The 14,481-nt window shown below is 44.4% G+C and overlaps 1 protein-coding gene across 1 annotated transcript in view; it reads right to left on the bottom strand.

Moving 5' to 3' along the window:
- LOC124545145 (protein takeout-like) overlaps window positions 1-6,739 on the bottom strand; it is a 66,586-nt gene extending 59,847 nt beyond the window's left edge. The window contains exon 1 of the mRNA XM_047123975.1: window positions 6,585-6,739. Within this exon, the coding sequence (XP_046979931.1) occupies window positions 6,585-6,675 (91 nt within the window). The 5' untranslated portion in view covers window positions 6,676-6,739. The remainder of the gene's footprint in view (window positions 1-6,584) is intronic.
- Between the last annotated feature and the right edge of the window lie 7,742 nt (window positions 6,740-14,481).

Below are 14,481 nucleotides of genomic sequence, written 5' to 3'. Positions count from 1 at the left end.
GTGTTTTAACTGGTTGTGTTGCAATAAATCCAAACTTAAAGTGAATCTTGCCGGTGATTCATATCCCCGGTTCCTCAGTAATGCTAGAATTAAATTTTGATTTAAAAGTTGTGTTAAGATTTTTCGGTGAGTTACTGGGAGAAAAGAGAAGGAGGTGCTTCAGATGTGTGTGTGTGTGTGTGTGTGTGTGTGTGTGTGTGTGTGTGTGAGACAGAGAGAGAGAGAGAGAGAAAGTGTTATGTGCGTGTCTTTCCGTGTTTGTCGTAGGTCATCGAGGAATGGGAACAAAGGTGTTTGGTACTTCGCTGTAATATGTAGTACACCTCTTCTACGCAGGAACCAACAAACGTATTTACACAATAGGAGTACGGAGGTGTTAACAATTTTCCAGTCACTGAAAATTCTATATTAGTGCACCATGAGCATGACAGGGGATTCCTGGGACTACTTGCGATATAGTAACGAAAACACTCTTCCGCGCTCCGCTGAGATACTGTCATAACGCGACACATTACACGGAATGTCACGTGGCAGCGCTCAGTCTCGCGATGAGGAGCGGTGAAAATGATTTGCCACATCATTGTACGTGCGCCATAACAAAAATGTGCGTTTCCATTTAAAGAGAATCTGCTTAAAGTTCACCGTAAAAAAAAATTTAAAAAAAACGGCTCTGAGCACTATGCGACTTAACTTCTGAGGTCATCAGTCGCCTAGAGCTTAGAACTAATTAAACCTAACCAACCTAAGGACATCACACACATCCATGCCCGAGGCAGGATTCGAACCTGCGACCGTAGCGGTCGCTTGGCTCCAGACTGTAGCGCCTAGAACCGAACGGCCACTCCGGCCGGCGGTTCACCGCGTAATATAAATCAGATTACTGCTGCTGCACTTGTTGGGGACTCTTTTCAGAAAGACACCAAAAAGACACCAAGGATAACTATACAAAAGTGTGAACATCCTGATATATTAATAAGAAAGTTATATCACGCGTAAGCAGTTAGATAGCTATTTTGTCTCGAAATGTCCTTCAGCTTGTTTTGCGCTCTTGAACTGAAAAGCTCTTGTATCCATTCTATAATGACAAGTTCAGTGATCCGACAGAGATGTGAGAACATGAAACCTGATTTGTAACAGCCCGGGAAGAATAACAGAAGGTCATTTAAAGGTGTGTAATTAAACGTCAAACCTGGAAATGTTAAATCAAACAGTATAGAGAATTAGACTTTAATGCGAGAATTTGCTGTGTGTAAGATATTACTATTGCTACAGCCACGCATGATTACTGTGGTCGGCCCTCGCCTCTTACCGGAAACTAACCTGACCACTGGCGTCCTCGACCTTGACAGAAGATACTTGCTCCGCCGGAAGTGTTCCACTATACGGTTCCCTGGATGGTCACAACACTTGCAACCCAGGAACCGTGCTGTACTATCACAAGCCACGTTATCGGACACTCAACAGCAAAAAGGAACGTTGGCAACGCAAACCATTCATTTTCCTCCAAACTGAATGCTCATTGTATCACATGTATGGAGAACTCCAGAACTCTCCTCGTTACCGTGATGTAACAAATTACACTCACAACGAATCGTATCTGGTCTACACAGAGAGAGATCGTGAAATTCTGTTCCCATTGTAGCTGAATAGTAGGTACTAATATTTAACTACTGAACTACAGCATCGTGAGACTGTCGGCTTGTGGTAACTGTTTCCATGTATTGTCTTCGGTAGACTTGATCTCAGTTCTCGCTTGGCGTCGAGAGATCATCATCGTCAGGAAATGACACAGGTGAGCAGCAGTCTACAAGTGTTTACTGATTGAACTATATTGTACCAGGAGGTATCATTACTGAAAGAGTGTAGGAGGAGACAGCATGATGCGGACAAAATGGCAGCGTGTTCCAAACATCGAAAAATGTAAACTAATACTGATTAGTAGAAGAAATAGTCCTAAAATGTTCTAATACAGTGTTAATGATGTGGAGCTTGACATAGTGACATCAGTTAACAATCTGGGTGTAAGACTGCAAAGCGGCATGGAATGGAAGGAGACAGGGGAAGACGAATGGTCCACTTCATTTTATTGAGACACATATAGGTATGTGTAGCTCATCTATAAAGGAGATAATGTACACAACACTCCATTACTATATACTGTTCGAGTTTTTAGGATATCCTTCTTCTTCTTAATCTCTTTCTTCTTCTTAGCGCCATTCCAGTGGAACGGTATTCCGTTTTTTTGGTGAATGTACGCCATTTCCTTCGGTCTGATTCATAGTGTGTGTTTAGGCTTCTTGACATTAGATCTGCTTTTAAAATGACTAGCCAACGTAATATAGGTTTCCCACTTTGTCTCAGGCTTTCGACAGTGAGATGATAGGCTGAACTGATGATTGAAGTAGCTGGCCTCAGTACGACATGTCCACACAACCGAAGTCTCCATTCCAGCATGTTTCACTCATTGCAGCCACTTCAACTAGTTTTTGTAGCGTTGCATCGTCGACGTGGTCTAGCGATTCCAAAGGGTCGGGTTAAAGGAAGACGTGAAAGCAATTCAGGGAGCCACTGCTATATTTGTTGTTGGTGAGTTCGAACAATACACGAGTATTAAGGGCTTACTCGGAAAACTCAAAGTCCCTGAAGGGAAGAAGACGTTCGTTTTGTGAAACCAGATCTGTTGTCCTGCATATGGCTACATCCACATTTAATCTACGAACCGAAATGCACCAGTGATAAAAATAAAATACAACGTTGCGTGTTTAAAAAAAAAAAAAAAAAAAAGGACGTGAAATTTCAAAGGCGTAAAGATGTCTTCTCTAGAAATTGAGAGATTCTCGTACACTTGGAGTGCAATAAAGAGCAGTATGCAGTCCTAGACTTATGAATTCTGCCGTCTGTTTGGTGTGGCTACTCAGTAACGTGTCAGACTGGGTAGAGAAGGAGTGCCCCTGGTTCAGTCCAAGAGCGTTAAAAGAGAGTCTTGGTGGCAAAGTTTAGGATAATTTGGGAGACTTCCCACCTTCAACTAGTCGTATACTGGCCCCGGGTTGTGCTTTACGCAGTTTTCAAAACACATTTTGCTGAAAATTATTTGTTCCTCTCAGCGTTAGAAATTGAAAGCACTAAAATAATGCAATATTCGCACTAAGATCAAATGTGTAAGTTTTGGGGCAAACAAAGTGTTCGCATCAAATTTGAGTAAGGGTATTTTAAATGTTATTCCATTTTCAGACTTGTTAACGTGGAACTTTTTATCCGTTACTATTTTTGATACCCAATACGACTTTCTTAACTGAATGACGCATTTTCCTATTCCTATTTTTAATTTTGAACCTGTCCGCCCCTGGTAGCTGAGTGGTCAGCACGGTGGAATGTCATACCTAACGGCCGGGATTCGATTCCCGCCTGGGTCGGAGCTTTTCTCCACTCAGGTACTGGGTGCTGTGTTGTCCTTATGATTATCATTTCATCCCCATCGACGCGCAAGTCGACGAAGTGGCGTCAACTTGAAAGTCTTGCACCAGGCAAACGGTCTACCCGACGGAAGGCCCTAGCCCTACGGTATTTACAGTTCCATTTTCAGCCTAACATTATTATAATAAAAAAATTCTTGCTCTCTAGCTGAATGTGTCAAATCCAAATTAACATGAGGATACCGTGAAGATACATGATAAAGGCCAAGAAAAAAAGAAAAAGGTGACTCATTGTGCCGCGAAAGCATGATGATATCTGTTTCTATCTGGTTTAGCCTAGCAATTTGGGTGTAGATTCAATATGGGCGCAGAGGACGGAATGGGATTCTTGAGCATTTTGGGAGAGAGGTTGAGTGAAAATGGAAGAGACATTAGTTTGTGTGTTATAGAACTGGAAAAGGTATTTTCTTATATGATATGGGATTAGCTTGCAACTGTAAAGAGGGGAAAGAGAGTGGACTGGAAAAAAAGCAGATGGCTTGTAAACTTATCGTATTTAAATCAAAAAGCTTCATGTAAAGTGAGAGGAGGAAGTACCAATTGTATAGATTTAGGAAAAAGAGTAAAGTAAATTTGCTGTTTCTCTCCAACCCTTCTGAATCTATACTCAGAAAATATTTGCTCACTGCCCTCTATATGATAAGCGGATAAAAGTTGGAGGAGGAAGAGTATGGTGTTTCAGGTTTGCACACGACATGATCCCCTTAGCGATAGGTGAATAAAGATTAAAGAATATAGCGGATAAAACTGAAGTTAAAGGAAAAATGAATGGAGTGAAAATAAATGCAAAGGAAACCAAAGTTATGGCACTAAGAGGAAATAAAAAGGTAAAGATAACGCTGAATGAAGAAGCATTAGAAAATGTGCAGAGCTTTAAATTCCTCAGAAGCAGGACAAAAATAGACTGGAAATGCAGCACAGAAATGTAAACCGGAATAGCGATTGCGAAAAAGACATTTTGAAAGACAATGAGAGATTTCTGCAGCAATGTGGTCGCTGATTTGAGTAAAATACAAGTTAAAGAGATTTGTACGGAGTATCCTCCTGTATGGGGCTGAAACGTGGACCCTGAGGAAGAAATAAAGAGCAAGACTGAAGTCTTGGACATGTAGGAGGATGGAAAGAATAACTCGGATAGATAGAGTACTGGATGTAATAAGAAGAAGGAAATAAAACTGTATTTGATGTACATTAAGAAAGTTTCAGTACAAGTACGGGTAGGACTCGCGCACAGATGGTTCTGTACAAAATTAATTATGTATATAGACAGTTTATCCATCCCATGACTCGAGAATTTCGACGATTTTCGCCAGTTATCGATATCAATACTGGAAACATATCAAAATTACATATATGGCCATCTCGATTGACTGTACTGACGTAAGGATTTAAAGATTTTACACCACCGAGAAGCCATAGACAGTAGTACGTGGATCAAATATCAACTTCATGCGTCTACTCGTTTCTGAGAATGAGGGGTCTTAATAGGCGAACGGACATACAGATGCATAACAAATGACAATATTACAACTTTCTTCTTTAATTTTACTGTGAAATCTTTCTTCTTGCCAAGTTCCATGATTACAGGCCAGTGGGAAGTACCCTTTAGGTTTTGAAAAATGACATTGCGCGGATCAAAATACGTAGCATAAACAACCATATCTTTTGATTTCATTAATTTATAAACGTAAAAGTCTTACAACGCAATGGTGCTGTAGACTTCAGTGCGTTAAATAGCCTTTCCTGAGAAACAGAGCCTCAGCAGATAAAAAGTGATCAAGGGTTCCAGTAATACCGACTGAGGTCCGGAAACCTAAAAAGAAGGGGACTTGCACAAAGAGTCTTAGAAGAATATTTGGAAAGAGAGAGGAACCGAGTGAGGGAGAGAGATTACATCCCGGGCGATGAAGCATATACCGTGAGGTGACAGAAGTCGTGGGATAGCGTTATACAGATGGCGGTAGTATCGCAAACACAAGGCATAAAACGGCAGTGCATTGGCGGAGCTCCCTCAGGTGATCGTATGAAAAGGTTTTAGAAGTACTTACTGCCGGACGACGGGAATTAACAGACTTTGAACGCGAAATGTTACTTGGAGCAACACGCATGATACATTCCATTTCGGAAATCTTAGGGAAATCAGTATTCCGAGATCCAAAGTGTTAAGAAAGGGCCAAAAATACCAAATTTCAGGCATTACCTCTCAGCACGTATAATTCAATGGATGATGGCCTTCACTTAACGATGGAGGCGAATGATTTTGGCTTAGAGGTGCCAGTTTTAAAAGGCAAGCGAGACTTCGTGAGTTAACTGTAGAAATCAATGTCTAGAAAGTGCAGTGAAATTTGGCGTTAATGGGATGTGGCAGCAGGCGACTGGGATGAATGCTTTGCTAAAATCGCTATATCGTCTATAGCGCATCCCCTGGGACGTGACCGTATCGGTTGGACCCTAGACGACAGGAAAATTGTGACCTGGTCAAATGAGTTCAGATTTTAGCTGTTAGGAGATGATGGTAGGGTACAATAGGTAGTAGGGTGGCAGTGGTTCCCTAATGGTGTGGGCTGCGTTTACATGGAATGGGAGGGGTCCACTAGTCAAACTGAATCGATTATTGACTTCAAATGGTTATGTGCGGCTACCTGATACCATTTGCAGCCATTAATGGCCTTTATATTCCCAAAGAACTACGACTTTTTAAGGATGACAAAGCGCCGTGTCACCGGGCCACAATTGTTTGAGACTGGCCGGAAGAACATTCTGGACTGTTCTAGCGAATAATTTGGCCATCCATCGAACATGTAATTGAGAGGTCAGTTCGTGCAAAAAATTCTACACCGGCAGCCGTCTCTATGGGCGCCTATAGAGACAGCATTGTTCAGTATTTCTGCAGGGGCATAAAACGACTTGTGGAATCCATGTCACTCCAAGTTGCAGCGCTATGCTAGAAAAAAGGAGATCTGACACGATATTAGGAGGCATCCCATGACTTTCGTAACCCCAGTGTACAGGAACATTAAGAAGGAAGTAATGGATCGTAGGAAATGGAGACGCAAAGGTCCTGCTGATATAACACTGTTGAACTGAAGGCTAGTTTAGATAACTCACGCAGTTTTCCAGGGGCTGCCGAGGCGTGCGCGGCGAACACAAGCAGCAGCAGCAGTGCCGACGCGGCGGCGGACGTGTTGTCGAGGGTCATGTCGCCGTGGTGAGCGGCTGCCGTCTGTGGGCCGCAGGTCTGCAGAGCGTGTTATAAGAGGGACGCCTGAGTAAGGCCATGCCAGCGGGAGCGGTCAAGGCGAGCCTCTCCACGGTGACTTCACACGTGCTGCGGGCCGGTTTGCGAGGGTCTCTGCCCGCTCACTGCGTACCACCTCAGGCTTCAGCACAACTCCGTACTGTATTACCGTTTACAGTGGCCGAAGCACTGTACTATACAGGGTGTGACAAAAAGGTACGGCCAAACTTTCAGGAAACATTCCTCACACACAAATAAAGAAAAGATGTTATGTGGACATGTATCCGGAAACGCTTAATTTCCACGTTAGAGATTATTTTAGTTCCGTCAGTATGTACTGTACTTCCTCGATTCACCACCATTTGGCCCAATTCAAGGAAGGTAATGTTGACTTCGGTGCTTGTGTTGACATGCGACTCATTGCCCTACAGTACTAGCATCAAGCACATCAGTACGTAGCATCAACAGGTTAATGTTCATCACCAACGTGGTTTTGCAGTCAGTGCTATGTTTACAAATGCGGAGTTGGCAGATGCCCATTTGATGTATGGATTAGCACGGGGCAATAGCCGTGGCGCGGTACGTTTGTATCGAGACAGATTTCCAGAACGAAGGTGTCCCGACAGGAAGACGTTCGAAGCAATTGATCGGCGTCTTAGGGAGCACGGAACGTTCCAGCCTATGACTCGCGACGAGGGAAGACCTAGAACGACGGGGACACCTGCAATGGACGAGGCAATTCTTCGTGCAGTTGACGATAGCCCTAAGGTCAACGTCAGAGAAGTTGCTGCTGTACAAGGTAACGCTGACCACGTCACTGAATGGAGAGTGCTACGGGAGAATCAGTTGTTTCCGTACCATGTACAGCGTGTGCAGGCACTATCAGCAGCTGATTGGCCTTCACGGGTACACTTCTGCGAATGGTTCGTCCAACAATGTGTCAATGCTCATTTCAGTGCAAATGTTCTCTTTAAGGATGAGGCTTCATTCCAACGTGAGCAAATTGTAAATTTTTACAAATAACATGTGTGGGCTGACGAGAATCGGCACGCAATTGTGCAATCACGTCATCAACACAGATTTTCTGTGAACGTTTGGGCAGGCATTGTTGGTGATGTCTTGATTTGGCCCCATGTTCTTCCACCTACGCTCAATGGAGCACGTTATCATGATTTCATACGGGATACTCTACCTGTGCTGCTAGAACATGTGCCTTTACAAGTACGACACAACATGTGCTTCATGCACAATGGAGCTCCTGCACATTTCAGTCGAAGTGTTTGTACGCTTCTCAACAACAGATTCGGTGACCGATGGATTGGTAGAGGCGGACCAATTCCATGGCCTCCACGCTCTCCTGACCTCACCCCTCTTGACTTTCATTTATGGCGGCATTTGAAAGCTCTTGTCTACGCAACCCCGGTACCAAATGTAGAGACTCTTCGTGCTCGTAATGTGGACGGCTGTGATACAATACGCCATTCTCCAGGGCTGCATCAGTGCATCAGGGATTCCGTGCGACGGAGGGTGGATGCATGTATCCTCGCTAACGGAGGACATTTTGAACATTGCCTGTAACAAAGTGTTTGAAGTCACGCTGGTACGTTCTGTTGCTGTGTGTTTCCATTCTATGATTAATGTGATTTGAAGAGAAGTAATAAAATGAGCTCTAACATGGAAAGTACGCGTTTCCGGACACATGTCCTCATAACATATTTTCTTTGTTTGTGTCTGAGGAATGTTTCCTGAAAGTTTGGCCGTACCTTTTTGTAACACCCTGTATAGGCAAAACTGAGAGACAATTCCAAAACGAGTACTACGAACACCTACATGTCTGTCAGACAAACAGCTGTGCTAAACCAGCAGCAGGATACTGTTAACACATTCCTGGATATCACGATCAAAGTTTAAAAAATAAAATAAAGATAAATTAAATTAAAAAGAAAGTGGAAATGGACACTAAATCGACTTGAAATAGAAAATTTCATTTATGGTATAACACATGCTAACGGATTATTAATTGATAAGCTAGAAGGTAAACGCCATACGTGGGCCAATCGAGGCAGACTGATCGACTTGCATCCTGGATGTGGTATGGAGGGCATGGGGTCAGCATGAACCTCTCCTGCTTGCGGCCGTGTTTCTTCACATTGGAACCGTTACTGGTCGGAAAACTAGCTCTTCAGTTGGCCTCACAGTGCTGAGTGCACATCGTACCGTTCCAGCAACCAAACAAAACCCCCTAGTAGTACCGGAAATCGAACCCACGTCACACACATTGCAGTCGGGCGAGGTGACCACACGTTATTTTTCGATTGGTACGTTAAGAATACCTAGTAACAGAAAACAAAGAAAGGAAGACTAATCCCCAGGGCCACTGCAACTTGCCTCCCTACCAAACAAAAATAATCTCATCCCTTTTCAGGCGTTATAGTGTTAACTACAACTAAATCTAGCCGCCACCTAAGGAAAGTAAGATAACCAAAATGGGGCACTCGTTCGATGAGCAATCCTTAAGTGCGATAGGAATGAGTCATACGAGATCCCTATAACCATGAAACACGGATTTTTTTTTGTGTTCGTATTATATCCAGTCGTTGGATTGTACACGTTGGGGCACATTACGGTGGAAGGTGATCATGGATGTGTAATGAAATGGGGTCATGGGCACACCCTTATGTGAGCCGGCCGGGGTGACCGAGCGGTTCTAGGCGCTACAGTCTGGAACTGCGCGACCGCTACGGTCGCAGGTTCGAATCCTGCCTCAGGCATGGATGTGTGTGACGTTCTTAGGTTAGTTAGGTTTAAGTAGTTCTAAGTTCTAGGGGACTGGTGATCTTAGAAGTTAAGTACCATAGTGCCCAGAGCCATTTTTGAACACCCTTCTGCATAGACAGCGGCAGGGGAGGGGGAGATGGGAATGGAGAGCAAGAAAGTCGCTGCTGGGATATCCTGCAAAGTTTCGACGGTAATGGAGCGACCAATGGAAGACCATATTCTGAGCGGTGTATTCTAAGGCCAATCCTCGGTACGCCAGGAGCGATGTGGGGTGTGGGCCACAAGAAGAGCCAATCATGTGTCCATTCCTATACTAACGAGTTGGAGGCGGCGAGGTCTATGCCTACGTGAACGTCGTGTTGGTGAGAGAGATCAATAGGCGTCCGCAGGAAGACAGGCGCCTCTGCCTGCGCACCTGTCCTAACTATGTTCGCGGTGGCCTCGACTAGTTACCCATCCGTGACAATGTATTGGTCATCACTAGGGCCGTCTGCCGACATCTGTAATGGACCGTCGGCTGGTTGGACAGAATCTCCATTGTTTTGGCTAAGAGTGTCGTGAGGACTCATGAGCGAGCAGTGACGACATCTGCACCAACACGGTGAGCGTTGTTTACGCATGTGTACTTTGGTGTCGGACAGTGGAAGAGATGAACGTCGATCTGGTTCAAAGGCATCCGTCGGTGGGGTTACAGAGTCAAGCGGGTGTTGTGGAGAGGCGCATGCCTCCATGGCGTCCAGTGTGGTAGGCTATGTGGCTGCCTTGACATGAGATGGAGCGACTGCACCGTCCAAAGTGTGGTGGGATGACAAGACGTGCCGATCGAAGAGTCCATTCAATGGGCTGGGTGGAGCCACAGGCGTGGCGAGGACCGCTGCATAGAGTCAGCGCGTGTGACATGGAGTCTTCTCACGATAGAGCTGCTCGACACGTTGTTGGACGCAGTCAGACTTCAAATGGGCCTCCTGGCCGCAACCAGGATATGATAGGAAGATAGAAGGATACATCACTCTGCAGATCGATACGAACATGCCTGATATCATTAAAGACGGGATGTGTTCAGGACTGCACCCACTTGTTACAGGACGTTGTCGCAGGATCAGAGCGCGGGAATGACGGCGTCCGTGGGTAGTTCTAACGGCAGTTCGAATATCCGCATCGTTCATACGCCGAGACCAAAGTGATTGGCGGTAGCGTGCCCTAAGTTGCAGTCGGAATGACAGAAAAATACAATAGTTCACTCTTGGCCTTCCATTGCCCCCTCTCACACGCTGCGCTGTGAATCATTTTGACGTACACGGTACTATTAACTATGGACGGGTCGATTCCAGTGAGATGCTCTGGTGGCATTGAAACGTCGTCGTGAAGAAAACGATGGATGACAAGTACCTTGGGACAGGCGAAATCTTAAGAAAAGGTGAAACGTAAAGTTGTTGTTTGATAGCTCTGATCCATGTTGATCTTTAAGGATGTCTCTTACTAGGGCCCGCACCTACTTTCCCTCAATGATTTGATTCTAAGTAACAGGATGTGCAGATCATGATTGTGCATGTTATCGGTGTCCAAGGAATGAAATATTTTGACGTAATCTCCACCTTGAAAATTCCGGTTTTCTCTAACATTTTGGAAGTAGTTTACCATTGCAACGGTATTCCTCAGATGCGTTTCAACGCACCTTAAGCTCATTTTCTTGATACATAATGACGAGCCAAAATATGATGAGTCCCTGCCTAGTAGCTTCTTTGCCCGTCTTTGGAACGAAATACATCACTGATTCTGCGCATCAGGGATCAGATAGTTTTTCGATAGGTAAGTAAAGATATGTGGCATTAAATGTCTTCTCACAGGTCATGTAATTTCAATAAATAAAGGACCGCTGATTTGCGTACGGCGCCCGACAGAGACCCAGATGAGTTTCATAGGATTTACAGCAGGTGCATTTGGTCGCCGTGACATCAACGTCAGTTCACTATAATACTCCTCCAACTTCTGTACAACAGACATGGACAATTATACTTCTCAAAGTTGACAGGGACGCGGGGGAAGACATAAAGCATGGGATTCAGGACCTATCCGCTGTCAGCGTGTCTTCGATTATTAGTGCAGGTCCCATGCGAGCGCAGGAGAATCTTTCCCATAGCATAACACTGCTCCCACCAGCCTGCGTCCTTGCTTTACTGCATGTTTGGAGCCATCGTTCACCTCCATGACGGCGTTTGTGGAGACGACCTAGACCATGTGTAGCAAAAATGTGATTCACCCGAGGAGCCAATACATTTCCACTGATCTGCGGCCGAATTCCGATGGTTCCGTGCCCATCGCAACCGTAATGGACCATGTCGTTGCCTCAACCGGTGAGCAAGTAAGGGTGGTCTGCTGCAGAGCTTCATGTTCAACAATATACGATGAGTGGTGTGCTCTGAAACAGATCACGATGTATCCTACTTTACAGAGTTGACAAGTCTCCGAACCCCACGTTCTGTGGAGAGTCGTGGACGTCCAACCATTTAACGCCTAGTGGTTATTTCACTGTCCATTTACCTCTTTTCACGACAGTAGCACGTGAACATGCGACCGACTCCGCCGTTTTCGAGATACTCATTCACAGGCACTGTGTAATAATAAGGTACCCTTAGTCGAAGTCGTTCACCTCAATGTATTTCCCCATTTGTAACCCATATCTTCGCTAGTGTTATATTCTGTCCATGTCTGCTTCGCTTACATACCTGTGTTACAGCGTCACGTGCCCACAACGCCACTGGGTGGTATCCAACGTTGCGGTGAACAGTGGCCATTACGTTTGTCTTATCAGTGTAGGTACACGTATGGTACGACTCACCGTATGAATTCATTTTTCCAGAAAACCATGCACGGGACGTCAAACACTAATCTCCTCATCCAGAAGACCATGCAGTTAATTTTTACCCACCAGAAACAGCTGTATATGCACAAATATCTTTTGGTTGGCGGAGGGAGAAAGGGAACATTGTTTACAAACACGAAGACTACTTAATTCGTATATTTTCCTCCGGGATAGTTACATGTCAACGCTCCAGGATGTTTTATTTTACGAGTAAATGTATTGGCGTGGCTGGTACTTTGACAGCAAGAGAAGGGAACGTGAAGCTGATTGTGAAGTCGAATCGCTTTAGAACGAAGTTTCAAAAGTACTTTTAAAACGGCACTTGTGTACAGTTAACAGCTCCGTCTACAAAACAGTCCCATAGCTCCTAAACAGTATGCAGTAACAACCCAAGAACAGAGGAACTGGCGAAGAAATATTTTGCAGAATTTTCAAAATGCTACCGGAGAAACAACTCGAGGTACAAGACGAACTAGTTGCCCACAAGACATCGATGAGGGACGTGTATTTGAGGAACCTGAAGAAGTCGCTTCATCTTCATCAGAAGATTGCGAGATCGAAGAGAAGCAGTCGAAAATGGACTGCGATTACGTTGTGCCTCGTCACACGATTAGGGTCACAAATCTAGAGAGAGAGTATCCAGGATGGAGTTTGGCTACTCTTCGTAGAGTCGTTCAAAGGCGTGAATGGTTTGGAAATACGGGAAGGGCATATAAAACAAGGTGTAACAAGGCATCAACAACTTCAAAACTATTGATTCGTGCACCTATGAGCGTTTCATACAAGCTCGAGAATGTAATCAGCATGTGACGACGAGAAATCTTGCAGGAAGCCCTCTTGCCGCTGTTGGCCTATTCCATGATTTAATTTTCAAGCATCTGACCCGTGCGTCGTGCTGTTAAAACGAAGATATCGAACTCCTCAGAGAAAAATCACCAAGTCTGTAATCGAGAGGACAGGCGCTTCACTACAACAAGTTCTTGATGGAGCAGCAAATTTCCGAATGCAGACTGGAGTCCCTATAACAAAATACGACTTGTCTAGAAAATTACTACCAACGTCCTTCGTTTGCTTGCAAGAAACCGCTTTCTCATTTGGATCATGAGTGCATGAAACAACTGATAAGTACCCGCAGTAACACAAACACATTATGAAAACATCTTCAGTGTCCGACAAACCCTCAACAGTACTATACAGGAAATTTCTAATTGACATCTTGAAGCCATACGTGAGAGAAGAACAGTTTCTTTTGCTTCTCGATTCATGGAGAGGTCAGACGACGACGAAGAAGAAATTTTTCAAGACTGAGAGGGTCTGCCAACGTCCAGTATTAAAGTAATTCCTCCAAAATGTACTCCGTGTGACACTTATTTATACAGGCGGTGAAGAACCTTGTAAAGAGACTACAAAACTGCTCTTACATCATAAGCACAACCGAGTGACAACTTGAAGAGAAGATTTCACAGAAATAAATCGTACACCATCAATTGTCTGTACCCAAATTCGTGGTACGCCGCAAAACTGTGTGATGACAGAGAACCGTTTATGAACGTAAGCATCATTTTTTTCAATAAAAACATTGAAAAAGCCACGCTGATGCTGAAACTCAGCGTATATTATGTGTGCTGTGTGCCACAATAATTAATGTTTTACATGTTTCTACGACCAGAATAGTTTGTAAAATTCATACGGTATGCCGTCAATTCCGTGGTAATTGCTTTATATCTACGTATCCTTGCCTGTTAGCGACCACACAACAGTGTATAAGAGCATATACAAAACATTCAAACACAGTTTTTTCGAAAATGGTTGAGAGTTGCGAATTCTTCTTTACGTACGATGAAGTTTTAGCCATACGCTGCACACCCTATCAACATGAAACGAATCGGTGAGGGCAAGTACGCACGGTCCCTTGTTAGCAGCGACCGAAGTAAATACAACACGCGGCTCTCCATCGCAGCTCTGGCGCCTGACCACTCCGTATCGCTTCCAGCAGAAGAGTGCGCCAGCTACGGAGGCGCGAGGTAGTCGAGGAAGTAACAACATATTACAGATTTCTCCAATGTGTACAGCTTGTCTCATTAATTTCATGTGCTGAGTTAAAACAAAAAAAAAAAAAAACTGTT

This window comes from Schistocerca americana, chromosome 8, assembly GCF_021461395.2.
Source record: "Schistocerca americana isolate TAMUIC-IGC-003095 chromosome 8, iqSchAmer2.1, whole genome shotgun sequence".
Taxonomy (NCBI): Eukaryota; Metazoa; Arthropoda; class Insecta; order Orthoptera; family Acrididae; genus Schistocerca; species Schistocerca americana.
This window is presented reverse-complemented; position numbering and strand designations above follow the sequence as displayed.